The following is a 25,889-nucleotide window of genomic DNA, read 5'->3' as shown; positions in this document are numbered from 1 at the left end:
ACAGCAAACAAAGACAAAAACCACAAACCAATATTTCACCTCGCAAGGGACATGGGGTAAGAAACAGATTTTTAAAAATGACTCAGGCATTTTAGTAGATGCCTATGTTCCTGGGGGCGGGGCCGCTTGTGGCCCCGATGGACCCCGCGAGGCCGCCATTTTGGAGCCTCCTTTCAGCTTGTACCGGCTTTTCACGCCGCTCCCGCCGCCGCCCGCGGCCTGGCTGGGCAGGATGAATGTGATAGACCATGTGCGGGACATGGCGGCCGCGGGGCTGCACTCCAACGTGCGGCTCCTCAGCAGCCTGTTACTTACCATGAGTAATAACAACCCGTGAGTTGAGGCGGGGAGCGGCCTGGGCTGAGGAAAACGCGGCGCCGTTGTGGGAGCGAGGGCTGAAGGGAGCCGGGCCTGGCGGGAAGGCGCGACCACGGGCCAGAAAGGAGTGTCGGGGCTGACTTCCCTTTGTGCCGGGCTTTGTGCCGGGCGCTGGGGTGAGCTCCCGGCGGGGGGATGTGGGGAGCGGCGACTTGGAGAAATGGAAGGCGACGTCTCTGGGGACGACCCTGGCGACGGTTTCGTGAGGCCTCGGTGCACCGAGCAGAGTGACTGTCCCGTCGGTGGGCTGCCTTTTCCTGGCCTCTTCTGGAAAAATGTTTTCTCGATCGCCGCATCCCAGAGAAGCCCAGCCCCCTGACTTGTCCCACAGCTGAGGCTTATTTTTCCCCTTGAGTGTGTCAGGAGAGTCCACTTTCTCGCCTTGGCGAGCCCGTGGAAGCGGGAGTTGCATTGAGGGGTGGGAGTGGCGCCTTTCGTGTTTTCAGAGCCGCCCTCTGCAGTCTTATGACGGGTGAAGACAGCAGTTTCCTTCCTTGAGTGCTTGTCGCCTCCCTGCTTAAATCCCCCTTTGTGCTTCCGTTGAGCATTCTCTCCAGGGCCTCGGAGGCCACGTTTCTCTCCCGGACTCCATCTCGAAGACTATGCTCATAGTTATCCATCCTCCCTGGTTACTTCTGTCACTTGAACACACCAGGCTCGCTCTCAGCGCTGGGCCTTTGAAGTGCTGATCGTCTTGGAAGCCTCACCACAGAGCTACCTCCTGGTTCAGGATTCAGCTCAAATAGTCCTCCTAAAGAACTCTTCTCTGACCATCAGAATTGCCCTTCCCCCAGGTGTCCTATCCTTTAGCCCTGTTTTATAGCCTTCATCACTCTTAGCACACAGTGGAATAAGCACAGTGCCTATGTGCAGTAAGCACACACGTTTCTTGATTGTGCTAAGGAAGTGCATACAGCCTCAGGGAGATGAACTCCCTGAATCCAAGTTCACAAGACTAGTGAGTGGAGGAGCCAGATGCCTGCACCTTGGTCCTTTTGACTCTCCATTCTGACTCACCACTATCTACTGCCTCTCAATGAAATGGTAGTTGAATCTTCAATGATGGACCCATTTGCATGTGGCCTGTTACAGCAACTGTCTAGGTCAGAAAGGAAAGTCCCCTAAAGTTCCTGCTGTGCAGCCACTGCTCCCTATTTCTATTCCCTTAGTGTGCTTTTGGACTTTACTGCTTGAGAGACCCATTGTTTTGTCACCATCCACTTAGTGTTGACAGTTGGGATCTCTGGTCTCTGTCAGCCTTTTTTGTTTATTCTGAAGCTTTTCACTTAGTTCTGAGTAATTTATAAAGGTACAGTTTCCACCACTAGGAGTACTTTTGGTTCTCCAAAGTGTTACATCATCAGATTGTTAAAAGCAGTTTGATCCTGTAGGTTGAATTAGTTCATCATTCTTTGAGTTAGTTTAAACTGGCACTTTTCTAGCTTCAGGATGTATGTGTTTATTTTAAGGACAGGTTTATTAGGTAAAGGAGAAAGAAAGAGAGGCACCTGCACAGTCACATGTGGGTTGCTCCCTGACTGGCCGGATTGATATCAAACTTGTGCTGGCGATAGCTTCTTTAACCCTGCACCACCAGAGAGGCCCCCTAATCTTTGAATTTCTTTTGTAACTTTATCCCCAATGCTTAACTTACCTATACATTTAAAAAATTTTTTTCTGTTAAGATAAAATTTACATGCCATAGAATTTACCCTTTTAAAAAATTCATTTCTGTGCATTTAAGTATATTCACAGTTGTGCAACCATCACCACTAATTCCAGAAAATTTTCATCCTCCTCCCTCCCACTGCAAAAAAAAAACAAAAAACAAAAAACCTGTATATTAGTAGTCACTCTTTAATCCCATTTTCTCTAGCTCCTGGCAGCTACTAATCTAAGAGATCTATTTTTGAGTATATCTTCATTGAGAAATTAACTGCCTACGGAGTACTTTGACAATGATTGTCAAAGCAGTTACAGCTTTTACCTATCAAAGAAAATTATTCTTGGAAGTAGCAGGATGGGTGGGTGGAATTAAAGGTTAAAAACAGGAGTTTCTCATTAAGAATGACCAGCTTCTAGGCAGCTAATAATGTTTGAGCAATACTCGAGGTTAAAGAAAAAGTTCTGAAAAAAATCTGTTCCTCTACACTGTTCTTAAACTCCTGAGACTCAAGAAGATAAAAATTCTTCAGTTTGATCCCTGGCCACATGGCGCGAAGACCTCTCCTGCCATGCCCTCTGCTCCCCTCAGCAGTGTATTTCGTCAGTCTGCCTGTTCTGTTCCCTGCTCTGGCTCTGGTGAATTCTCTCACCTTCCCGCACTTCTGACTGTACCCAGTGCTTGTATAAATAAATAAATCTTTAAAAAAAAAAATTCTTCTAGATGTTAGAGATATTTGCTTTTGTATGTAAAGTGAAAAAAACCTTTCATAAAAGGTTTTATCCCATTGACTTATTCTGTATTTTAATATCCCCATTTTCTTCAATATTGGAAGTTCCGTTTCCTTCCATCCCTTTTTTACGGCCTTTCCTAAAAAGGATTCAAAGTGGTGAGGTTTGTCTTTTGCTAGTGTTCTTCAACTCTTCTTTGGTAATATTAGCAAGCCATTGTGATTGCTCTTCATTGTCTATATAGCGTCCTAAAAATTGATGGTAACATAAGAGAGTTTGGATAACTAGATACCAAATTATTAAGGCTTGTCTTAAAAAAAGGAAGGAAAAGATGTATTACATTGCACTTTATATAGCTCTGTAGTTTTGAATTTGACTTAGAAATTGCTTTTATAGTAAGCAAAGAAACAGAATAATTTAAGGCAATTTTCTGGATGTCTTGACCATATTAGTGTAAAGAGTAACTCGAATGCCTCTTGTATTAGGGACTACCACTTAAGGTTATCTACATTGACTTTTTTGTTAACTATCAAGGCTTTGTGCCAGGCTTTTGTGGACATTCAGTTTGGGCTAACATTTCAAAATAACCAATGTAAGGAGTGTATTCTGTTTGTTTTCTAGTGAGTTATTCTCCCCGTCTCAGAAGTACCAGCTTTTGGTGTATCATGCAGACTCACTCTTTCATGATAAGGAGTATCGGAACGCTGTGAGTAAATATACCATGGCTTTACAGCAGAAGAAAGCGCTAAGTAAAACTTCAAAAGTGAGACCTTCAACTGGAAATTCTACATCTACTCCACAGAGCCAGGTAATTGGAGAGTGAAATATGATGATTTTTTTTTTCATTTTCGGAGGGCAAGAGAGAGATTGAAAGTATTTACTGTAAAACTATAGAAGATGGTATAATAAAAAGTAGTTTTAAAGGGGAACCTTCTGGAGAAACAAAGATGGAAAAACTACTTAGATGTAAGATTGCATCCAGCCAAGCATAAAGGACAAAGCAGAATTCACTCCGTGGATGAATCCATAAATGGAATTAAGCATGGTCTACTTAGCTTCTAAGTAAAGTCATATGTTCCTCCTTTTATAGAAACAGAACTCAAAATTTAAAGTGTTTGTGTAATGTTAAATAAAGTAAAACTTTTAAAATGTAACTCAGTTATTAGGGCTAAATACCTAGAGAAAATTATGGGAAATAATCTAGGAATTCTGGCCTATTTAGATTGCTTAATAATGAAATAAATTAATGGAAAATATTTTCATTTCACCATTTGACTGAATCATCTCATTGCTAGAAATTAACCCTAATGGTAGACTCACAAAGGTTTACAGATGGTTTCACTTACGTGTAGAATATGGAGAAACCAAACAAAGGGTTAGGAAAAAGACAAAACTTGCAAATTTGACCATAGCTGTCAGGTATACAGCAAGGGATTGGAGAGGGGTCAAAACGGGAAGGCAGAGCATAAGGGGCAGAGGAAATGGATCATGGGTGCTGTGGTGTGAGAACTGTTGGGTACTAACCCTGAGGGGAGAAATCAAATACTGTCCAAAAATTAAGTGATGTAAGAAAATTAAAAAAAAAAAAAAAAAAAAAAAAAGATTTGCAGAGTCTGTCACTAAGGCTGCTTATTGCAGCATTGTTTATAATGAGAAGGAACTAGAAGCAAAAGTGTTCATTGGTAGGGTCTAGTTAAATTACAGTATAGCCATAAGTTTTTTTTTTTTTTTAAGATTTACTTTTTATTTATACAGTAGCTGGGGTACAGGCCAGAGGTGCGGGAGGGTGAGAAGATTCACCAGAGACAGAGTGGGGAGTAGAACAGGCAGACAGACCAAAAGCACTGCTGAGGGGGACAGCGGGAGGGACAGGAGAGGTCTGCTGCGCCATGTGGGAATCTCTCCGGCTGGCCGGGAATCGAACCTGCGCTTTAGAGGCTGCAGACAACTTCACAGCGCTATGCTCAACCTGCTGCGCCACTGGGGTGGCCCTATCCATAAGATTTTTTAAGGGGGCCTCCCTGGTGGCACAGCGGGTTAAGACGCAGCACTATGAAGCAGTCTGCAGCCACTGCAGCACGAGTTGATCCCCAGCCAGGGACTCACATGGCGCAGCAGGCCTCTCCTGACTCACCTGCTGCTCCCCTCAGCAGTGTATTTCAGTAGATCTGCATGTTCTGTTCCCCACTCTGTCTCTGGTGAATCCTCTCACCCCCACTCCTCTAGCCTATACCCAGGTTCTTACATGCATGAATAATAAATATATATTTTTAAAGATTGATTTATTTATACAAGAACCGGGGGTACAGGCCAGATGCGCAGAGGGTGAGAGGATTCAGCAGAGACAGAGCTGGGGGCAGAACAGGCAGACAGACCCAAGACACTGCTGAGGGGAGCAGCGGGCGAGACAGGAGAGGTCTGCCGCACCATGGGGGACCCTTGCGGCCGTCCAGGATTGAACCAGCGCTGCAGAGGCTGCAGACAGCTTCACAGCATGGCGTTCAACCACCTGCGCCACCAGGGGAGGCCCAAATAATATTTCTTTAAAAAGATTTTTTAAGATGGAACTATTGAAATAAAAAATGAGAGTGATAATATGTGCTGATTTGGAAAGAAATGTGTGTGTTAATTTAAAAAAAATGAAGCAGCGTTTTCCATGCTTTCTTTTGCTCAAAAGGGTGTGTGTGTGTGTGTGTGCGCCTAAAATATATATGGTTAACATGCATTAAAGATATTGTGTTTGAGAAGGAAATTAGTAAATGGTGGAAAACTTTAGGGGGAGGGGAACTTTTAACTTTGAATCTGTCTTTATCTTACATTTAATTGGAAAGTCAGTAGAGTGAACTGGGGGTGAAATTTTAAGTCATGTTTATTCTGCTTTGTATCTTTCCACACTGAAAAAAAATAATGTAGCTGTTTTTTCTTAAAAGTCTGGATTTTTATTTCTCTTTATGTAAAATTTTTTGTTGTTTTTATTAGAGAGGCAATTACTAGGATTTTGTTTTTCTGACACTGAATGGAAGTCATATCCAAATAGGATCACTCTTAGAAGTGCATTTTGAGCATTCAATATGCCAGCCACCATGCTGACTCTTTCATATGAATAGAATACATTTTATATTCAAAAGAATTTTCAAAAGATTGAGGTATAATTTGCATGCCATAAAATTCACAGTTCACTGGGTTTTGGCATATTCACAAATCATGCAGTCATCACCACTAATTACAGAACATTTTCATCACCCTAGAAAGGGACCCTTTGTTATCTCCCCAGGCCCTGGGAATCACTAACGTTTCTGTCTCAGGATTTAAGTATTCTGGACATTTCATATGAATGTACATAAAGTATGTACCCTTTCGTGTCTGGCTCTTTTTTTCTTTTTTTAATGTGTTTTTAAGGTTGATTTATGTTATAGCATGAATCCTTCATTCTTTTTTATTGCTGAATCCATTATATGGATATACTGCATTTTACTAGTTGTTGGACATTTGGATTCTTTCCATTTTTGCTATTAAAATGCTTCTGTGAGCGTGACATTCGTGTGAACATACTTTTCACTTCTCTTGGCTATATATATGTAGGAGCAGAATTGCTGGGTCATATGTTAACTCTCTTTATTATGAAGAACTGCCATACTGTTGAAGTAATATTTTGAATAGATGTTTTCATTGCCTCTTAGTGTCTTCCTTCTGAAATTGAAGTGAAATACAAAATGGCTGAGTGTTACACCATGCTAAAACAAGATAAAGATGCCATTGCTATACTTGATGGGATCCCTTCAAGACAGAGAACTCCCAAAGTAAGTTGAAATAACAATTTACTTCATATTTTCCTCCTCCCAGGTCCTTCTGACCTTTTCCTCCATGCAGTGGAGAGTCCATCTTTTACTTTTGACTCTAATTCTCTTTGTTCTCCTGTTAAGAGTGTAGGGGCTCAAAGAGATAGATGAGTAACTTATTTATGAGGCCCTGATAATACAGGTAGTTGGAGAACACAAGTGCTTATTCTTTGGTATTTCTTTTTTAAAGATTTATTTTTATCTATGCATACAAGAACTGGGGTCTAGGCCAGAGTGGGGAGCAGAACAGGCATAGCTATTGAAATATACTGCTGAGGGGAGCAGCTGGCGAGATAGGAGAGGTCTGCTGCACCATGTGGGTTAGCTCCCTGGCCAGGAATAGAATCATACTGCAGTGGCTGGCGATAGCTTGATAGCGTGAAGACATTATCTCCTGTGCCACCAGGGAGGCCCAGTTACAATTTTTTTTTTAAGATTTATTTATGCATACAAGAGCTGGGGTACAGGCCAGAGATGCAGGGGGTGAAAGGATTCACCAGAGACAGAGCGGGGAACAGAAAAGGCAGACTGACTGAAATACACTGCTGAGGGAAGCAGCGGGTGAGACAGGAGAGGTTTACTTTGCCATGTGGGTTTCTCTCTGGCCAGCTGGAGATTGAACTTGTGCTGCAGAGGCTGCAGATTGCTTCATAATGGGGTGCTTAACCCCTTGCACCACCAGGAAGGCCCTTGGTTATAAATTTTTAATGATGGCTGTTATTTATTGAAAATATAACATGATCTTACTAAAAATATATAATTCCCCCTTTAATAACTTGAGGTTGGGGACATTTTGGAAAATGATAATGGCATAGAAGCTCAGCTCAGCATTGTGGTATCCAACAATTTGGTGTTTACAACCATTATCTGATGTGGGTCTATAGGACTCCACATTTGTCAGGAGTATGTAACTTTCACTCTGTAGAACTGTTGTAGCCAGGGGCAAACAAGATGTGTGGTTCAAACATAAGCCTATAACTTAATCTGAGGGGGTGGGGGAGGCAAATACTGTCTAAAAAAAAATGTAAAAAATGATAAATGTTAAAATAAAAAATATTTAAAAAAAAACAAACATAAACCTATCATATTTACAGTTTTTCTTTCTTGTCCGTTAGGGAGTTAACTGGCTTCTCAGTCTGTAAAGGACAAGAAAGTGAGTCACAATACATTTAAATGAACGTCTATTAATGTTGGTAAACACTGCCGCACATTCCTTCACATTTTAAAGGAAAATTCCGGTGTGAGATTATTATATCTTGGTAAATCTTTGACTTTTCACAGTAAATATACCAACGTACAACTTACGGAGATTTTAGAAAATGACGCTTGCTTGTGCTTATAACTGGTGGATTGTGGATTTATGATGTACTGGAGTAAGGATCTGTCTTAAAAACAATTGATTTTCTTGTTAGTACTCAAACTCACTATTTCAAAGTGACAGGTAGATTAAAAAGAACTTTAATATTTGTTGAGACAGATGGTGCCAGTCATACTTTGTTAATAACAGTCAAGAAAAAATCTTGAATTTAAACTTAATGTTCTTTTCAAGTGTTATCACTAATACTGGAGTTTTCCTTTAAGTACCTTCTTTGCATTTTCAACATGGCCTAAAATGGGAAATCTGAGGTCCAGTAAAAAAAGTTTTATATTTAGGGTTTTGTTATTTCAGTGTTTGGATTATTGCCATACTAGATTGTCTATTATATTCTAAGTCCATATTTGGAACAGAGTTCCTTCATCTTCAGAGTTCCTCTTTTAAGTAAATATCAAGTATGCCAACCTGGTACACAAACCTACAAAAAATTGAAGAGGTTAGGGATTGGTGTTTTTTCTTCTGTGCCATATGTTAACTGCTTCCTTAGGCTAATGATTTTGCAAACATTGTGTTGCATGTAAGATGTGTTAATTTTAAATTGGAATGTTGTGTTTTTCTCTTTGTATAAGATCATTTATCCCTTCCTTTAACTTTTGTATTGTCTGGAAATTTTAGGTTTTTTTCAAATTGTTCCTGTTGCTTTTTAGGGACAATTGTTTTACTAGAGCTTTACTGACTTACAGATTTGAATTGTGCTAAAAATGCACCCACTGGATTTAAGTAGTACTGCTAGTCTCTGGATCATTGTCACCTGTGGAGATCAGTCAGTTTGGTTTTTGTAGCATTGTTTTGATAAGTAAGATAGTGTCTATGGGTTCAAACTTTAAGCATTATTTATTTATTTTTTATTTTATTTTATTTATTTTATTTTATTTTTTTATATAGAGGCATGTTTTCTTTCTTTCTTTCTTTCTTTCTTTCTTTCTTTCTTTCTTTCTTTCTTTCTTTCTTTCTTTTCTTTCTTTTCTTTCTTTTCTTTCTTTTCTTTCTTTTCTTTCTTTTCTTTCTTTTCTTTCTTTTCTTTCTTTTCTTTCTTTTCTTTCTTTTCTTTCTTTTCTTTCTTTTCTTTCTTTTCTTTCTTTTCTTTCTTTTCTTTCTTTTCTTTCTTTTCTTTCTTTTCTTTCTTTTCTTTCTTTTCTTTCTTTTCTTTCTTTTCTTTCTTTTCTTTCTTTTCTTTCTTTTCTTTCTTTTCTTTCTTTTCTTTCTTTTCTTTCTTTTCTTTCTTTTCTTTCTTTTCTTTCTTTTCTTTCTTTTCTTTCTTTTCTTTCTTTTCTTTCTTTTCTTTCTTTTCTTTCTTTTCTTTCTTTTCTTTCTTTTCTTTCTTTTCTTTCTTTTCTTTCTTTTCTTTCTTTTCTTTCTTTCTTTTCTTTCTTTCTTTTCTTTTCTTTCTTTTCTTTTCTTTCTTTTCTTTTCTTTCTTTTCTTTTCTTTTCTTTTCTTTTCTTTCTTTCTTTCTTTTCTTTCTTTCTTTCTTTTCTTTCTTTTCTTTCTTTCTTTCTTTCTTTCTTTCTTTCTTTCTTTCTTTCTTTCTTTCTTTGCACTGGGTACAGTCAGAAGCGCGGGAGGGTGAGAGAATTCACCAGAGCCAGAGCGGAGAGCAGAGCAGGCAGAAGGACCGAAGTACACTGAAGTACACTGCTGAGGGGAGCAGCGGGCGGCAGGAGAGGTCTGCGCGCCATGTGGGACCCTCCTGCGGTGGCCGGGGAGCAGCTGGGGATCGAACTGGCGCCGCAGAGGCCGCGTGCAGCCTCGCAACCCAGCGCTCAACCGCTGCGCCACCGGGGAGGCCCTAAACTTTAAGCATTAGAAAGGCTGAGTCTAGGGCCTCCCCGGTGGCGGTGACACAGCAGGTTGAGCGCAGCGCTGTGAAGCTGTCCGCAGCCTCCACAGTGCATGCTCGATTCCGTGCCAGCCAGGGAGATACCCACATGGCACGGCAGACCTCTCCTGTCTCAACCGCTGCTCCCCTCAGCAGTGTATTTCGGTCCGTCTGCTGTTCTGTTCCCTGCTCTGTCTCTGGTGAATCCTCCCGTGCCTCTGACCTGTACCCCAACTTGTATAAAAATAAATCTTTAAAAAAAAAAAAAAAAAAAAAGCTAGAGTCTAGTAGCTAGACTATCAGAGAGAAGCCAAGTATTTTACTTCTGTATCTATTGTTTCCTTTTATGGAGAATTCATGTGTTTTTTCTTAATTAGCTATGTGAAATCCTCATCTTTTTTAAGGTCAAGAATCAAGGTAATTAAAATTCTGTAAAATTTCTACAAGTAAATAGAAAGTAAGTGGACTTTCCTCTTAGAAATGGGAGGACCTAGGAAAAGCAAAGGGTAGTAATTATCTCTGCGGTGTGAAGAATGGGGTTGGTCTTCATTTATTTCTATAGGGCTGTGGGTAGATTTTCCGTTAAAAAGTACAATAGTACCTGGCAATATAGATCAGCACTCATTGATGAGCTATTTTCTTTGCAAAATACATTTATCGTATTGTCTTTGTTTGTTACAGATAAACATGATGCTGGCAAACCTGTATAAGAAGGCTGGTCAGGAGCGCCCTTCTGTTACCAGTTATAAGGAAGTGCTGAGGCAGTGTCCATTAGCCCTTGATGCCATTCTTGGTACAGATTATTCTCTGCCTATTTTCATGGAGAGTTTACTCTCTAAGATAGTAATTCTCAACATTGGTTATATTAAAAGAACGTATTTTTTTTTTTTTCCTTAAAGATTTATTTATTTATACAAGCACTGGGTATAGTCAGAAGCGCGGGAGGGCGAGAGAATTAACCGGAGTCAGAGCAGAGAGCAGAGCAGGCCGACTGATGAAGTACACTGCTGAGGGGAGCAGCGGGCGGCAGGAGAGGTCTGCACGCTATGTGGGACCCTCACCCGGTGGCCGGGGATCGAACCGGCACTGCAGAGGCTGCGGGCAGCTTCGCAACCAAGCGCTCAGCCACTGCACCACCAGGGAGGCCCAAAAGAACATTATTCTTTTTAAAGTTGCCCATGCCTCAGCTCTTGAGAGTGATTCAGTGCATTACCATCTTTCATTGATTGAGAAATACTAAATTTTGGTTGCTTAGACTAGATACAGCGTGGCCCTGTAACCCAAGGAAATAGTAGCTTGTCACTTCTTGAATTGTTGAAGTAGGATGCTAAGCCTCACCTTCTGTCTCCTATTTCTGTTGCATTAGGTTTGCTGTCCCTTTCTGTAAAAGGTGCAGAAGTGGCATCCATGACAATGAATGTGATCCAGACTGTGCCTAACTTGGATTGGCTTTCTGTGTGGATCAAAGCATATGCTTTTGTGCACACTGGGGACAACTCAAGAGCAATCAATACCATCTGGTGAGAGCCATAAAATTAATTCATCATTCTTGGGGCCTTTTCCTGTACAGATGTCTGATGTATATAAATTAGCAAAACAGAAAAATGAGAGTCTTATCTCTTGGTGTTGCAGCCAGTTGTCTATGGGCTTCATTAGTCTCTTAAGATACTGGACAGTCCCAAATGTAATAAATGTTAAATGTAAACTTGGACTGAGTTCAGCTCTATACTTGGAAAAGTAGTAACCCTTGCAAAGCAGAATGCCTTCAGGTATCATACTTGAACCTGGAAGAATATCTTTTTGGGGCAGCCCAGAGTTTATTTAGTTTATTGCAGAGTCAGACCTGGGGTGGCGCCTTAGGATTGAGGCTTTCTTTCTAGTCAGGCATCTTCCAAAGACAAGAGACTGGGGCTTTTGTTATGCAGAGTCATTTGGTTCAGTAGCTGCTTTTTGTGAATGAGGTAACTTTTAACATCATATGAGAGTGTGTTGTCCTCTGAAAGACTGCCACCAGAAAGCTCTTTCCATGTAATAAGAGAGATTTCTGCTTTATTCTATACATTTGCTATTCTATTCTAGATAACCCTTTAATAAGCTTAGAAAATGAAATCTAGTGTGCACATTTCGCTTTTTTATTATAAAAGTTGTATAAATACACAAAAGAAAATACCTATATACCCGACACCTAGATTCAACAACTAAGAAGATTTATAATAGATTGTAAGTTTCAATGTTTAATATTTTAAAGTTCACTAGAGAAAAAGTCCTTATTGCGAGATAATGTGGATCTACTGGGAAGTTTAGCAGATCTGTACTTCAGAGCTGGAGACAGTAAAAACTCTGTATTGAAGTTTGAACAGGCACAGATGTTGGATCCTTATCTGATAAAAGGTAAGTCATCCTTGGGGTAGGGTGGAAGTGGCTGAAGAGGGCTGATCAGAGAAGATAGAAAAGGTAGCATAATCCTCTGAAACCCTTGTTTTTGTTTTTGTTTTTTAAGATTATTTATGTATACAAGAGCTGGGGTATAGGCCAAAGATGTGGGGGGGGGTGAGAGGACTCACCAGAGACAGAGTGGGCAACAGAACAGGCAGATTGATTGAAACACACTGCTGAGGGGAGCAGCAGGTGAGACAGGAGAGGTCTGCTATGCCATGTGGGTAGCTCCTTGGCCGGCCCAGGGATTCAACTTGTGCTGCAGAGGCTGCAAATAGCTTCATAGTGTGGTGCTTAACCCCTTGTGCCACTAGGGAGGCCCAGATAACCTTTTTTTTTTTTTTTTTTTAAGTGAAATATTTATAAAATTTGTAAGAGTAGTCTTTTACCTTTTTGTAAGTTCTGACACCTGTCTGTAACACTTGGGCAATTCCATTTTGAGCAGTTGTTTTTACTTGAAGTGTCATCTCTCCACAGATCATTATTTGGCTTCTTTTAAGAGCAGTCATAGCCTTTCCTTATGATTGATAAATTTACAAGCCTGGCTGAAAAAATTTTTTTTTAAATATTTATTTATTTATGCATACAAGAACCGGGGTATAGGCCAGATGTGCAGGAGGGTGAGAGGATTCATCAGAGACAGAGCAGGGAACAGAACAGACAGACTGACTAAAATACTCTGCTGAGGGGAGCAGTGGGGGAGACAGGAGAGGTTTGCCACACCATGTAGGTATCTCGCCGGCCGGTGGGGATCGAACTCATACTGCAGAGGCTGCGGACAGCTTTACAGTGCTGCGCTCAACCTCCTGCGCCACTGGGGGAGCCCCTGACTGAAAATTTTAATGGCATTCCCAGAAACATTGCATCCTTTTAAGGGATTTAATTTTACTGTGACTTAGTATAGTTAAAAGGAAGTAAGTGAGCAGAGTTTAAGGAAGGAATAAGTGATCAAAAGAAGTAATTAGGGGGAAAATCATCTGGTTGGAAAGAAGATTGCAGCTGAAGGGATATACCATAGGTACTTTCAAAGGCTGACTGTTGGGCAACTGACAGTGAGTGAAAAACGTGCTCAGAAATAGTGGGAAATAAGGCCAGATAGGCTAACATCTGCTTATAAAGGCCCAAAAAAGACTACCAGAAAAATAGGGCCTTGTGACAATAAATAGTTTTACAGACTCATTCAGCCATAAGAAAGACAGAGTGGGAGGGAGCATTCTTTGCAAGCATGTGGATGAGTGAGATCCAGAAAGATGAATTTATTTGCCCAAGGTCTCCCTCCTGCCCCATGTTTATTTCTCTTTCCTAGCTCTCCATGTTCATGATGAAAAAGGTGTTTTAGAAATACTGATAGAATAGCAGTTGGCTACTTGAAGTTGGAAGCTCAGACCTGCGCAGGGGCCAACAGGGAATGTTGCAGTAATCTTGGCTTGAGAGCCCTTTTCCTGGGAATCATGGGGTGAAGGGATAACAAAGGGTGGAGGGGAAATGGTGATAGGAGATGGGTGACAGCAAGCATCGGGCCCTTTTTATAGAGCAGGGATGAGAATAAAGATTTGTGGAGTGAGAGCAAGCGAGCAAGTGAGCGAGCTTAAAAATGAACTAGATTCCAGAGAGAAATAGGTGCTTTTTCTGGAGTCGGCCAACATTTTCTGAGACTGACTGGTATATTAAGTGAGTACTCCTGACTGCCTAGATTGCTTAGAAGAGAACTTATTTGATGCCTTTTTTGGGCCTTTTCTGGTTAAGAGTTTGGACAGCTGTATCTCATGCCAGAGGATGTAGGGACAAACAGTTCCTGAAAATAACAGGCTTTCATTTTATGAGGTAGGTCCTTTGACTCCTTTGCCTTTTAAATTTTTGTACTTGTTTTGTCTTTTTAGTGGTCATTTTTCAGGAAGCTGGGGATTCTGGCGGAAAGGGCTGACACCATGTGGGAGCTGGGGTCTCTGTGTGGGCTCTGGCAGCGGTTGTGCCCTTTTGTAAAGGACCCCTGCTGCTTTGTTTCAGAAACCTCTTTCTTTCTAGGAATGGACGTATATGGCTACCTCCTAGCCCGAGAAGGGCGGCTGGAGGATGTGGAGAACCTCGGCTGCCGCCTCTTCAACATTTCTGATCAGCACGCAGAACCCTGGGTGGTCTCTGGGTATGCGTGAGCGTTCTCTCTCTCTGGTTCTTCAGGAGCTTGTGGTGTCTCCTGAAGAGACTGTGGAGTGAAAGTACAGGTTCACAAGATAATCACACCTGGACTCAAATCGTGGCCTTTGACTTGGAAACATCATTATTTACCTCTCTGTTTTGTTTTTCTCATTTGGAAAATGAGGATACTATCCTTGCCTCTTGGGGTGAATATTAACTGAGATAGTGACTATTACATTCCTCACTGGACCTGCTGCTGGGAAACCAGATATGCTGCTGGTTATCGACCCGACTTTCCAAATTCTCTCAATGTCTGTCATCTGACAGCATTCCCAGATGATCAGGTTCTCATCTATAATTTTCCCTCCCATATCAAGATTTCCCCCCATAAAAATAAATATTTAGGTTTTTTTTTTTCCCTACTCATTTCTTAGGCTAAAGGTGTTAGTGTGGTTTGTAGTAAAGATCATATAGAGGGCCTTTGATTTTTTGATTAAGTTTTCTTTAGCGTTTCCTCACATAACTTTTGGTTATTTTTTATTTTTCCTCCAGGTGTCATAGTTTCTATAGCAAACGCTACTCCCGGGCGCTCTATTTAGGAGCCAAGGCCATTCAGCTGAACAGTAATAGTGTTCAGGCTTTGCTGCTCAAGGGAGCCGCACTTAGGAACATGGGCAGAGTTCAAGAAGCAATAATCCACTTTCGGGAGGCTATTCGGCTTGCCCCTTGTCGCTTAGATTGTTATGAAGGTAAGATAAAAAAATAGCGTGGACCTATGTGGGTGACAACACGGTTCTCACACATTGTTGTATGTGAAACTCCCCTGGGGGGACTTCTAAAAATCCTGATGCCACATCACTCCAGTGCTGTTTACATCAGAATATATGGGGTAGGGAGATATGCACAAGATTTAAGATTCCAGGGAGTGGCGGTGTGCAAACACATTTGAGAGCCATGGCAATAGTCCTTTGAGATTCATTTAGAGCTTTTGCTGAAATTTTCACCCATACCTTCAAAATCCATTTTTCTCATTTTTTATTTGGGGGGGGGGTAAGGGAGTAGTTGGGTTAGTGCTTTTGCCCTTTTCCTGTTTGTTTCTCAGAAGTGGCCCACTCGTTAATGTGAGTGCTGTGCCAGCACTGTATGTGATAGCTTGGTTGTGTCTGTTCTTCACAGTTGTCTTCACCTTGGGCCAGAGATAATACTCACAAAGTAACTTTATAGTCACCCGACAGTGTTGATTGTGGGAACTGGTTAGTTCATTCTGACCTCCAGATTGGGCATGATTAGGGTCAAACTTTTGTTTTGTTACGTAATATTTCAAGTTCGTGTGAACTGACCCTAGGAGTTCAGAGGAGTTATGTGGGCTTTGACAACATTTGGTGACTCAGTCACAGACATTAAAATAGATCTCAAAAGATGCAGTTCCTCCAAAGCATATTTTTATAAGAATTTAAAAATAAACCCAGGAGTCTAGGAATGATTTGCTCTTAACAGGAAGATGAGTTCAAAATTGAGAAATAAAATTTGGAAGTTGGGATAAAGAACAAATATGCTTAAATAGCCAGAGAATTGTGCTTATGATTTTGTTCTTAAAGAAACCCCAGCAAGCCAAACTCTTTGGTTACAGATTAAATTCTTTTTTTTTTTTTTTAAGATTTATTTATGCATACAAGAACTGGGGTATAGGCCAGAGGTTTGGGCGGGGTGAGAGGATTCTCCAGATGCAGTAGGGAACAGATCAGGCAGACTGACTGAAATACACTGCTGAGGGGAGCAGCGGGGAGACAGGAGAGGTCTGCTGCACCTTGTGGTAGCTCCTTGGGAGGCCAGGTATCGAAATCGTGCTGCAGAGGCTGCGGATGGCTTCATAGTGCAGTGCTTAGCCCCTTGCACCACCAGGGAGGCCCTACAGATTAAATTCATGATCCTAAAACAAACCTCTATCCTCTCAGCTGCTTTTATCACTCTAATTCCATTCTGCTGTGTCCCTGTCTTCAGGGGTGCCCAGGAGTGCTGGTTAAAGAGCTCCTTTACCGTAGTGCTTGCATGACAGGATGGTTAGAGTTGCTGGGGACAGAGGATGTTCTCCACCTGGCCACTGACTCTTGATGGGCTGCCTTCACGCATACTACTCCTTGGAAATTTTGATCAGGGTGACTGTTTATGCCCTGTGGTGCTTTTTGCAACCTCCAGCAGAGCTCCCTTTCTTAGTGGAGACCCTGAATTAGTCTGGTACATTCTTTCTATTTCCTGCTGAAGTTCCAGTGGGACTTTAACAGGGAAGTAAAACAACTTAGTAAATGATTGCAGTCTACCCTGTTCTTTTTTTTTTTTCCCCTTCTTTGTGGGGCCCTTGCCAGTGGCTGGGGAACAAACCGGCGCTGCAGAGGCTGCGGGCAGCCTTGCAGCCCAGCGCTTAACCGCTGTGCCACCAGGGGAGGCCCCAAACTACCCTGTTCTTAACCCAACACGTTGCCCCTAAAAGTTAGGTAATTTCTGGTTAAGTAACCATAATGTGTGGTATAATGTGCACAAATGTTATAAATGCTGCTAGGGTGGAGGAGTATGCAGAGAAAATCTGCCAGGGATTGTGTGGGTTTGGGGTTTAAGCTGTTTTTCTGTTTTGATGAGTGCTTTGTGCCAAAAGTACTTCCTCTGTTCTCAACTTCTTGGAGTGAAGAGTTGACTCTACTTGAAGTGTCCCCATGGGGCACCATCTTGTTAAGAGGCAGTGAAACCTTTTGTTGGAAATATCTTCAACTGTTTCAACTAATGATTAGTGTCACATTTGTTCCTCTAACATTCAGTGGGGCTGCCTCCGTGCTCAGTGTACTTATGCATGTTTGTTTCCTTCACTAACTAAAGGCGCTTTTGCAGTGTAGGCTCTTTCCACATGCGCCAAGTGCTCTGGGGAGAAGCACTCTGTAGCTGTTCCGTCAGCATGTCCTTTAGTCTAATCTCACCATCGGAGTTTTCCCCAACCTGCCCTTTGTCTGAAACTGTGAAGGTTTGTGATTTGAAGGCTGTCGGAGGGGAAGAACGGTTCGGAGTGGTAATGTGGTTGAACTTTCTGTGGTTGTTTTTTTTTTTTTTCCCCCCCAGGTCTCATCGAATGTTACTTAGCTTCCAACAGTATTCGTGAAGCAATGGTAATGGCTAACAACGTTTATAAAACTCTAGGAGCAAATGCACAGACCCTTACCCTTTTAGCCACTGTTTGTCTGGAAGACCCAGTGACACAGGAGAAAGCCAAAACTTTATTAGATAAAGCCTTGACCCAAAGGCCGGATTACATTAAGGCTGTGGTGAAAAAAGCAGAACTACTTAGTAAGTGTATCTTATTTATTTACCTGCTGATTGTTGAATTGTTTAAATCTGATCTCGGTTGGATTCTCCTGTCCCAGCTGGTTACAGGTGACCAGACAGGTGTGTGCCTTTTGCAGAAGGTCCGAGCCTGTAGAATTGGTTTGTATTTAGCATAACCACTTGTAAACTGGCTTAGACCTGTTTGGATTTGCAGTGACCGATTTAAACCAGCTATACTCAGTTGGTACCTATTAACACTCATTTCAGTGTAGGTTTAGTTGTCCAGAATAGTCTGGGGTTAGCCAGTTTGAATTGTTTTTACCCATTTGGATGGATTTTCTTAGGACTTCCTTATGGCCTAAGTACTTTTTTAGTTCAAATTGATGATGAACTCTTGGGTTTGGACTAGTAAGGCACATAAAATGCATATTGACTTTTCGTTTGAACTTAGATTAAGAGTACCTGTAAAAAAAATCACAACTCAAACTACAAGATTCCCTGATGGGACAGGAATTCAGATGAATTTGATCTCATGTCCTGCCACACCACTGTCTTGAAGATATCTACAGATAGATTGTTGGGTTGTGATTATTATTGTGGTCTTGTGTCTATGGCTTGAGGTATTGTGTAAGTAGGAAAACAAGGGTCTTTTTCTTTTCAGGCAGAGAACAGAAATATGAAGATGGAATTGCTTTGCTGAGGAATGCACTAGCTAATCAGAGTGACTGTGTCCTGCATCGGATCCTAGGAGATTTCCTTGTAGCTGTCAATGAGTATCAGGAAGCAATGGACCAGTATAGTATAGCACTAAGGTAGGCATTTAGCCTCCCATGGGGGGAAGGTTAATGAGGGGAAGAGGAGGCAGGGAATTACGCAGAGGATGTTTGACACACACTCTGTGCCCATGGTTGAAAACAGAGTAATAGTAGTATTGGTAGAAGAGTTATTTGTGAATTCATGACTTCTACAATTTTTTAAGTATATTAATATTAAAGAACGGTTTCGCTCATAACCAGCCTACACCACTATAACATGTTTTCATTTGTGCAGATCATCTTCCTGGCCTTGCCCACACATATACATATTTTTATAGGGTTATATGTAGTATATATTTTATATTCTGCTTTTTCAAATCAAAGTATTGTAAGTACTTTCCCATGTTTCTACTTACTGTAGTAGTTAAGAACTTGAGATCTGAAATCTGAATACTACCTTCACCACCTGTTCTCTTGGGCTAGTTACTAACAAATTTTCTTGTCTATATCTACCTTATTAGGTATTAAATGAGGATTAAAATGATTATTCCATGTAAAGCTCTTAGCACTGTGCCTGATACATAGTAAATACTGAATAAATAGTGGTATTCTTCCTGCTTATTACAGAAGTGATTTCTTTGAGGGTTGTCTGTGTGTCTGTAAGGTTATGGTGAAGGCCTGTCTTTAATCGAGTGTGATCACATCCATTACTTACTCAGCAGTTGAGCCCCACGCATGTGCCTGGCATCTCAGGGACCACTGGGGATGCTGCAGCTCTGGGAGCGCTCAGTATCAGATGTGCAAAGTACTTTCATAGCCATCTCTAGAAGGCAAGGTGGGAGTGCAGAGGGCGGGAGTCCTGGGTTTGGGTGAGAACTGTTTGGAACATTTCAGAGAAGTTATAAATCAATCTGCAGTTATGTAAGTAGGAATAGGATTCAACACGCTTACCTGCTTTTTGGAAGCCCACAAGCAAGTGAAAAAATAAAGTACCAAGCTTTCATCAGAGGTGGAATTTCCTAGAGATTGGACCTCTGCTGGCCTAGGTGATGATCACAAAGGCAAAGGGAAAGATTGCTTAGGAGCCAAGTAAATAAATTGTCCTGGAGCCTCTGAACTGTGGAAATTTCGGCACATGTAATGACTCTTAGCTGCTAAATACCTAGGCAGGAGTAACCTTGGGTCCTTGGGTCTAACCTAGAGGTTGACAGTCTGCCCATGGCCTAATATTTTTGGCTGACTACTGAAATGCTTTGTGTTTGATTATATCACAAGAACATGGAAGAGTTTTAGTCACAGAAAATAGGTATTTTTTAGTAATCTTATAATTTGAAGACCCAGTACTATAGGAAATTACATTTGAATTTGTGTCATCTAGTTGCTGCCTCTTGCAGAATGCTGGAGGTAATAAGTATGAAAAGGTTTAAGAAATACATAGAGAAAACTCAAACTGAACTCTGTTAGGAAAAGACATCTTTTTTTCACTTCTAGCTGTGCACTCCCTCAACCAGCTTGTCGACCTGGACTGGTTTGGAGGGCCAGGCGTTAGCAGTGTCTCTGTGCCTGGGTGGTCATTTCACTGCTGTGCCAGGGAGATGACACATCAGCCAGCGAGAAGCAAGGCAGAGATTCAGGCCTCTCCTTTGTTTTGTTGTCCCCTAGTTTGGACCCCAATGACCAGAAGTCTCTAGAGGGGATGCAGAAGATGGAGAAGGAGGAGAGTCCCACGGATGCCACTCAGGAGGAGGATGTGGACGACATGGAAGGGAGTGGGGAAGAAGGGGACCTGGAGGGCAGCGACAGTGAGGCGGCTCAGTGGGCTGACCAGGAGCAGTGGTTCGGCATGCAGTGAGGCAGGTGGCAGCTCCGTGGCCACACTGGCCAGCCCTGCTCTGAGCACTTCCCATGGACTCAAGGAACCTGTAGGAGCCCGCTCTCTGGGAGGACAATGATTTCAGCATGTGATTGCAGCAGGGGTTTCTGCCCCTTGCTCCGTATTTCTAGTAATGACTTCATTTTTAAAAACTGAGCCTGACCAACCTTCTATATATCTCTGTCCTCCCCTGCTCCAGCCAGGGAAGACTCAGTGAGCACTCTGGAGGTCTGTGGACATGCCAGGGCTTCTGGGACCGAGTGCTTTTTCTATATAACTGATTTCTATATCTGAAAGCTCGAGGAATAGACAGTGTGTTGTCTGTGATGTTGTGGATGGGTTTAAAGGAGTGACCTGTCATTTAGAGGGGGAGAGTCATCTCCCAAGTTGGACAGCAGTATATGCCCACCCTTTCAGAGGAGGTTTCCTGTTCCCAGAAATAATCCTGAGCTGTCCAGACTTCCCTGAGTAACCTTGCTTCCTTCTGCAATGTTAGTAATGCCTTAAGCTGACAGTAGCTATTTTGCAGAACAATTTTCTATTTGCGAATCTGGTAACTTGCCTATGAGCCTGGGCCAGATCTGAGAAGCAGGTGTGACTGAGAGCATGAATAGAGGTGCATCTGGGGTAATTAACTAATAAAACTGTTTTTTGTACAGTAACGGTGTTGGGTTGATCGGAATGGAAGCCCTTTATAGACTCTTATTTTTTTGGTCTTTTATTCACAATGCATTGATTCTGTTCCAGAATTACTTGCCATAAATATACTCCCCTCTTTCCCAGAGTGTCTGAAGCCTGGAGGATTGGGAACCTCAGGTAACACTGAGCTGGTTCATCCCTTTATATTTTGTGGTGGTAAATTCTCTGGGGAGAAGAGTCTCTGACCAGATTTTTCACTGATTCAGCCTGGCTCTGTCAGGGATGCTGCGTCAGCGCCCGTCTCCAGCACTCTGTCATGGGGTCAGCCTGGGGGCTACTTCCCTGGGCTCTGGGACTGGGGGACTTCACCTACCTTCCCCCCCACCCCCTTTGTTAAGATTCAATGCTTTTCACTATACAGTTAACTTGGAAGTTAAGGTGAGGGGATGGCACAGCTGACCCCAAATTTTTATTGATTTCAAAGCTGGTGCTGAACGTGAATTTCACATAAACAGAAAGACTTATCTTAAAGTATAGAAACAATAGTGTACTAGAGCCCAGAATATTTAACTGCTGCTTAAAATGGGTAAAAAGTCACTGTTTAAGAGTCTCAGTATGTGAACCAATGCTTGGGCAGTGTCACTTGTGGGCAGTTTCTAAAAACCCAGAGGGCAGTTGGGTCCCGGGTGTGAGCGACTCTATTTAATGTGTGGCCCAGAGAAGACTCTTCTCCTTGGCCCCAGTACTCCTTCTAGAGAAAAAGTAAAACTTCACCACTCTCCCTACAGGGGAGGAAGCCCACCCCACGCCGAGCTTGTTTTTGCATTGTCAGGCTTCTCCCATGACCCGAGAGTCCCACGGTGTCAGGAAGTTGGAGGCTAGGCCCCGTGTGTCATCACCTTCCAGTAGCACCCTCTCCCTCACCATCCCTCCCCTTTCCTGGGCAGGCCCCCGGCTCTCCTGGCACCTGGGTCAGCCTGGCTCATCCATTCCAGGGCCCTCCATCTCAGCAACACCAGGCTGGATCCTCCCCCTTCGACCTGCAGCTCCAGCATTTCCACCCTGACAGGTTTGGGGTGACAACCGGCTAGAAGAAGCAGCTGAGGACCTACATTGTTAGAGCATCTGACAGGATCGAAAACACTCCTGGTCCGTATCAAAGAATGGGAGGTCTTTGACTTGGAAGATACTGAAGATCTCACCTGGCATTGCCACAGTCACTTGCTCTCACCAAGGAAAAAGGCCTCATGAGGGCAGGGAGCCCCAGTTCTGTGGCTGTCACCTTGAGCCACCTACCTGGAGAATAAGCAACCTGACATAGGATGACCTCCCAGGTGCCCACAGTCACCACAGGTACATTCTAGTGTTGAGTTCACAGAGGCCATCTGAGGATATTTTAGGGGAGTCCTGTCATTTCCCCTCACTTTCAGGTTATTCATAGCACAGATTAGATCAAACCTGTGCTTGGCTGTGTTCTAAAAGCTGCGGCTTATCCGTTCAGCTGTAGGCTAGGGGTGGCATGTAGCCTCCGTAGCCTGGTCTCATCTGCATCTGGGCTGAAGACTGAGTGAGGCTGTGAGGAGTTCACATGGTACCCTTGCGCGTGTTGTCACCAGGGAAAATACCAAAACTGCCAGTTGGCCCCTGGAGGGGCTGGGGACTGGTGGTATCACTGAAACTTTTTGGGGAGCCTCAGCTGAGGAGGGAGGCAGCATCCAAAAAAAGGGTGCTCTCTACCTTTCAGCTTGGCCCTCCACATTCTTCTTCTGAACCCCTGTTGTTGCCAGTCCTGACAGATGTGACCCTTATAGAGCTGATGTCAGGAGTGTTTTGGCGGGGGGTCTCACAGTCCTGCCTCTCAATTCTCAGAATGAGGCAAGCCTTTCCCCAAATCTAGAATTCTCAAACTTGAATATGCTTGATGCAGGTTCCAAGGCCTTGCAGCAGACCTAATCTAAGCCCAGGGCCTGGGCCTACGAGTCTGCATTTAACACCCTCCTCCCCCCAAACTTCCTATTCTGATACAGGTATTCTTTGGACCAAATATTGAAAGACTCAGCAGACAGGTGTTAAGGGGTCCCTGTAGCTGCAGTCTGACCTCAGAGTAGAACCCCACTGCACCTCCTGGTAGTTGGGCGCCGTTCCTATGAGCAGTTTCCATGTCCAGACCTGCTCTGCTGGTCCCGAGGCCACAGGCATCACCTGTGCACAGCAACCACATTCTCTGCTGACGACGGACAGTGAGACCTGACTCAACATGCACCTCACTGAGGCCTCCAGGGACAGCAGCCACAGCCAGGAATCCTTGGCACAGGGAGGGTCTGTTGAGGTAAGTGCCTTACTAAGATTTTCCACTTCCCTCAGGAGCCTCCCTGCCCTGGGGCAACAGGAGAGGGCCCCAGCTGCACCCAGGGCACGGCTAAGTAGGGCCAGAGTGTTTGGGTTTTTTCCAGATTGCTGTGGAAAATGTCATTTGTGGGCACATCACGTATTTCACTAACCACACACTACCAGCACCACCAGGATAAGGCAGAGCCGCCACCTCAGCAGGCACCAAGAGGAAACAACTGGAAAAGAACAGAGTATCTGCCTACCTTGCTGGTGGGAATGTAAAATGACCTAAAAATCATTTGGAAAATAGTCTGGCGGTTCTTCAAAAGTTTAAACAAGCACCTTATGACCCAGCGATGCCCCTTTTGGATATAGATCACCCCACCCCCACCCCTGAAGCAGGGTCTGCAAACAGATACATACACACCCGGTCCATGGCATGGTCATTATCAGTAGCCCAAAGGTGGCGGGAGCCCTTGTTCTTGCTGGATGCAGATAAGGCCGCAGCATTGGGCACAAAACCTCGGGCCTGGAAGGAAATCCTCAGGTCAGCCACATATTCTACAGACGTAAAGAAGAGGTCTGTAACCCCACCCTCCAGAAAACCCTGTTAACACAACTTCTATAAAACGTATTGCGGAATTATCTGTGGTACAGAAAAGTGATCAAAAAAAAATCAAAGAGAAAGGTCTAAAAATTTGCCAATTTATTGAATTCCAATGTCTCTGCACAAAATAAGTTGATCCTGGAAAATACCTTTGCTTTTACCTAGCGGCATGCTGCTCGCCAGAGGCCGTGGCTGGGGCCATAGTGCTGCAGAATCCGATTCTGTGGACGAGCCTTTCCGGTGGCCCTTCTGTTGGTGGACATTTGCTCTGGTTTAAACGCAGTCACCCCAGTCTGCTCTGCCCGGAACCTTGCAGCTGCCGTCCTGAGGGCGCGCCGAGGTCCGATTCTTCTAGCGCATTTCTGGGTCTCAGTCGTGCATTTCAGATGCAGGGAGGCTGGCGGATTTCTCCCCCACCAGGGTGGGGCTGCGCCCTCCCCACCACTGACCGAGGCGTCACCAAGCCTTTTAGGTTTTCACCAGTCCTTGATGTGGTAAACACTACATTTTGATTGGCTTTGACTGCTTTCTCTTGAGTGGCCGAGCCCTTTGGGTCTATTACCAACTCTTAGCCCGCACCCCTGAGGTGTGGGTGGAATTAGCACCATTTCATAGACGAGCAGGTGAGGTTTAGAGGGGCCGTGGTTGTCTGCATCCACGCAGGGCTGCTCACTCTGAAGCTTCAGTAGCTCCTAACCGTGATCTTGACACTTTTACAGTTTGTTCAAGAACAGTGGACCGGCCCTAGCGCTCCTCCCATCTGTCTGTGGGCCTCCACCTTGCAGGGCTTAAAGGCTGCCAAACGTCTGACAAGGGCAGCACTGTCACAACACAGCCCCTGGCCATGTAAACCTTGCAGTATCTGTCTCTATAAACAACCTTTAGGTGACCTTTGTGCTCACAGCCTTTTCCTTCTTTGGGCAAATTCCCAAGAGGGGGATTTCAGAGAGAAAGGATAGAAATGGTCTTTTCTGGAAATCTTGAAGAGGCTCACTGGCTAGCGGTAAGCCAAGGCTGGCCCTGTGGCCTCTCCCACCCCAGGACCCTGTTCATTGTCTTCAGACTACGGGTGAGCCGGCACCTCCCCAGCCTGTGAAACTCACCTAACTTCCCCTTGCTCCTGCTGGGGCTTGTGGTGGGCGCTGGGGAGGCTGCTGAGGCAGTGCTGGGCAGGACGTGGGGCTGCTCTCCCCACAGGCAGCTCTTGCTTGGCTCTGGTTGGGAAGCATTTCCTGGACTGAGGTCACACCCCACCTGCTTTAGGGCCGAGAGTTGTGTGCCTGACAAGGCTTGTGGGCATGGTGAGGGAGTGGTTGCTGTCTGCTTGTGTCCTCCCTGAGGGGCCTCCCCCCACCCCTCCCAACTAGGAAGGCCTGAGCCTCTCAGAAGGAGGCGGAAGGCTCAGGCTGGTGGCCGGTCACTGTGACTGTGGGCAGCTCCTTTAGCCCCTCTGCTCCCATGTTCCCTTGAAGCACTTCCACGTTCTCGGAGCGTCAGGGCCCCTTCCTGTTGTCAGGTGCAGGGGGTGGGGAGTGTGGCTGGAATAGCCACACTCGGTCCTGAGGTGGGGGTGGGAAGGTAGCCGTCTCCCAGGGTCCCTTGCATCCCCCTGAGTGTCAGCCTGGCCCCCCTTGGCACCTCATTCCCTGAGCCCTCTCCATTCCAGGTCTAGCCCTGCATGGGCCTGTAGCTCAAGGAAGTTATTTTTCAATTTTTGAATCATCTCTTACCCGTCTTCAGTCTACTCGGCCCCCTCTCCACTCCTGGAGCAGTGGGAATTTTGTCCATTAATTGAGTGAAAACAGGAGCAAGGAGGGTCTGTTCTGAAAGCATCCCCAAACCTTCAGTGGCCAAACTGAAGCCCTACCCTTGACAGACTGAAAAGCTACCCTGACGTCCCCGCAGACCCACTGCTGTGCCTGCTGCTGCTGCTGGGCTGAGCTCAGCACAGGGGACTCCTGTGCACAGCTCCCATCCCAGCTTTCTCCAGAATGGAGGG

The 25,889-nt window shown here is 43.9% G+C and overlaps 1 protein-coding gene across 3 annotated transcripts; it reads left to right on the top strand.

Moving 5' to 3' along the window:
• Positions 1-217: 217 nt before the first annotated feature.
• On the top strand, positions 218-20,292 carry ANAPC7 (anaphase promoting complex subunit 7; the record flags this gene model as incomplete). Of its 3 annotated transcripts, none has more annotated exons than XM_084253596.1 (11): positions 218-333; positions 3,394-3,580; positions 6,453-6,572; positions 10,486-10,597; positions 11,171-11,324; positions 12,053-12,195; positions 14,266-14,383; positions 14,929-15,125; positions 17,482-17,706; positions 18,347-18,497; positions 20,103-20,292. In XM_084253596.1, 11 exons carry the CDS (start codon positions 233-235, stop codon positions 20,290-20,292), a joined length of 1,698 nt encoding a protein of 565 aa, XP_084109722.1. The 3 variants fall into 3 exon arrangements, with proteins under 3 accessions (XP_084109722.1, XP_084109721.1, XP_084109720.1); XM_084253595.1 differs by having other exon boundaries at positions 3,370-3,580; XM_084253594.1 differs by lacking the exon at positions 17,482-17,706 and having other exon boundaries at positions 233-333.
• Positions 20,293-25,889: the final 5,597 nt, after the last annotated feature.

This window comes from Talpa europaea (assembly GCF_964194135.1).
Source record: "Talpa europaea genome assembly, chromosome: 14".
NCBI lineage: Eukaryota > Metazoa > Chordata > Mammalia > Eulipotyphla > Talpidae > Talpa > Talpa europaea.
Note: the sequence above shows the minus strand (reverse complement) of the source record. Positions and strands in the feature narration are given on the sequence as shown.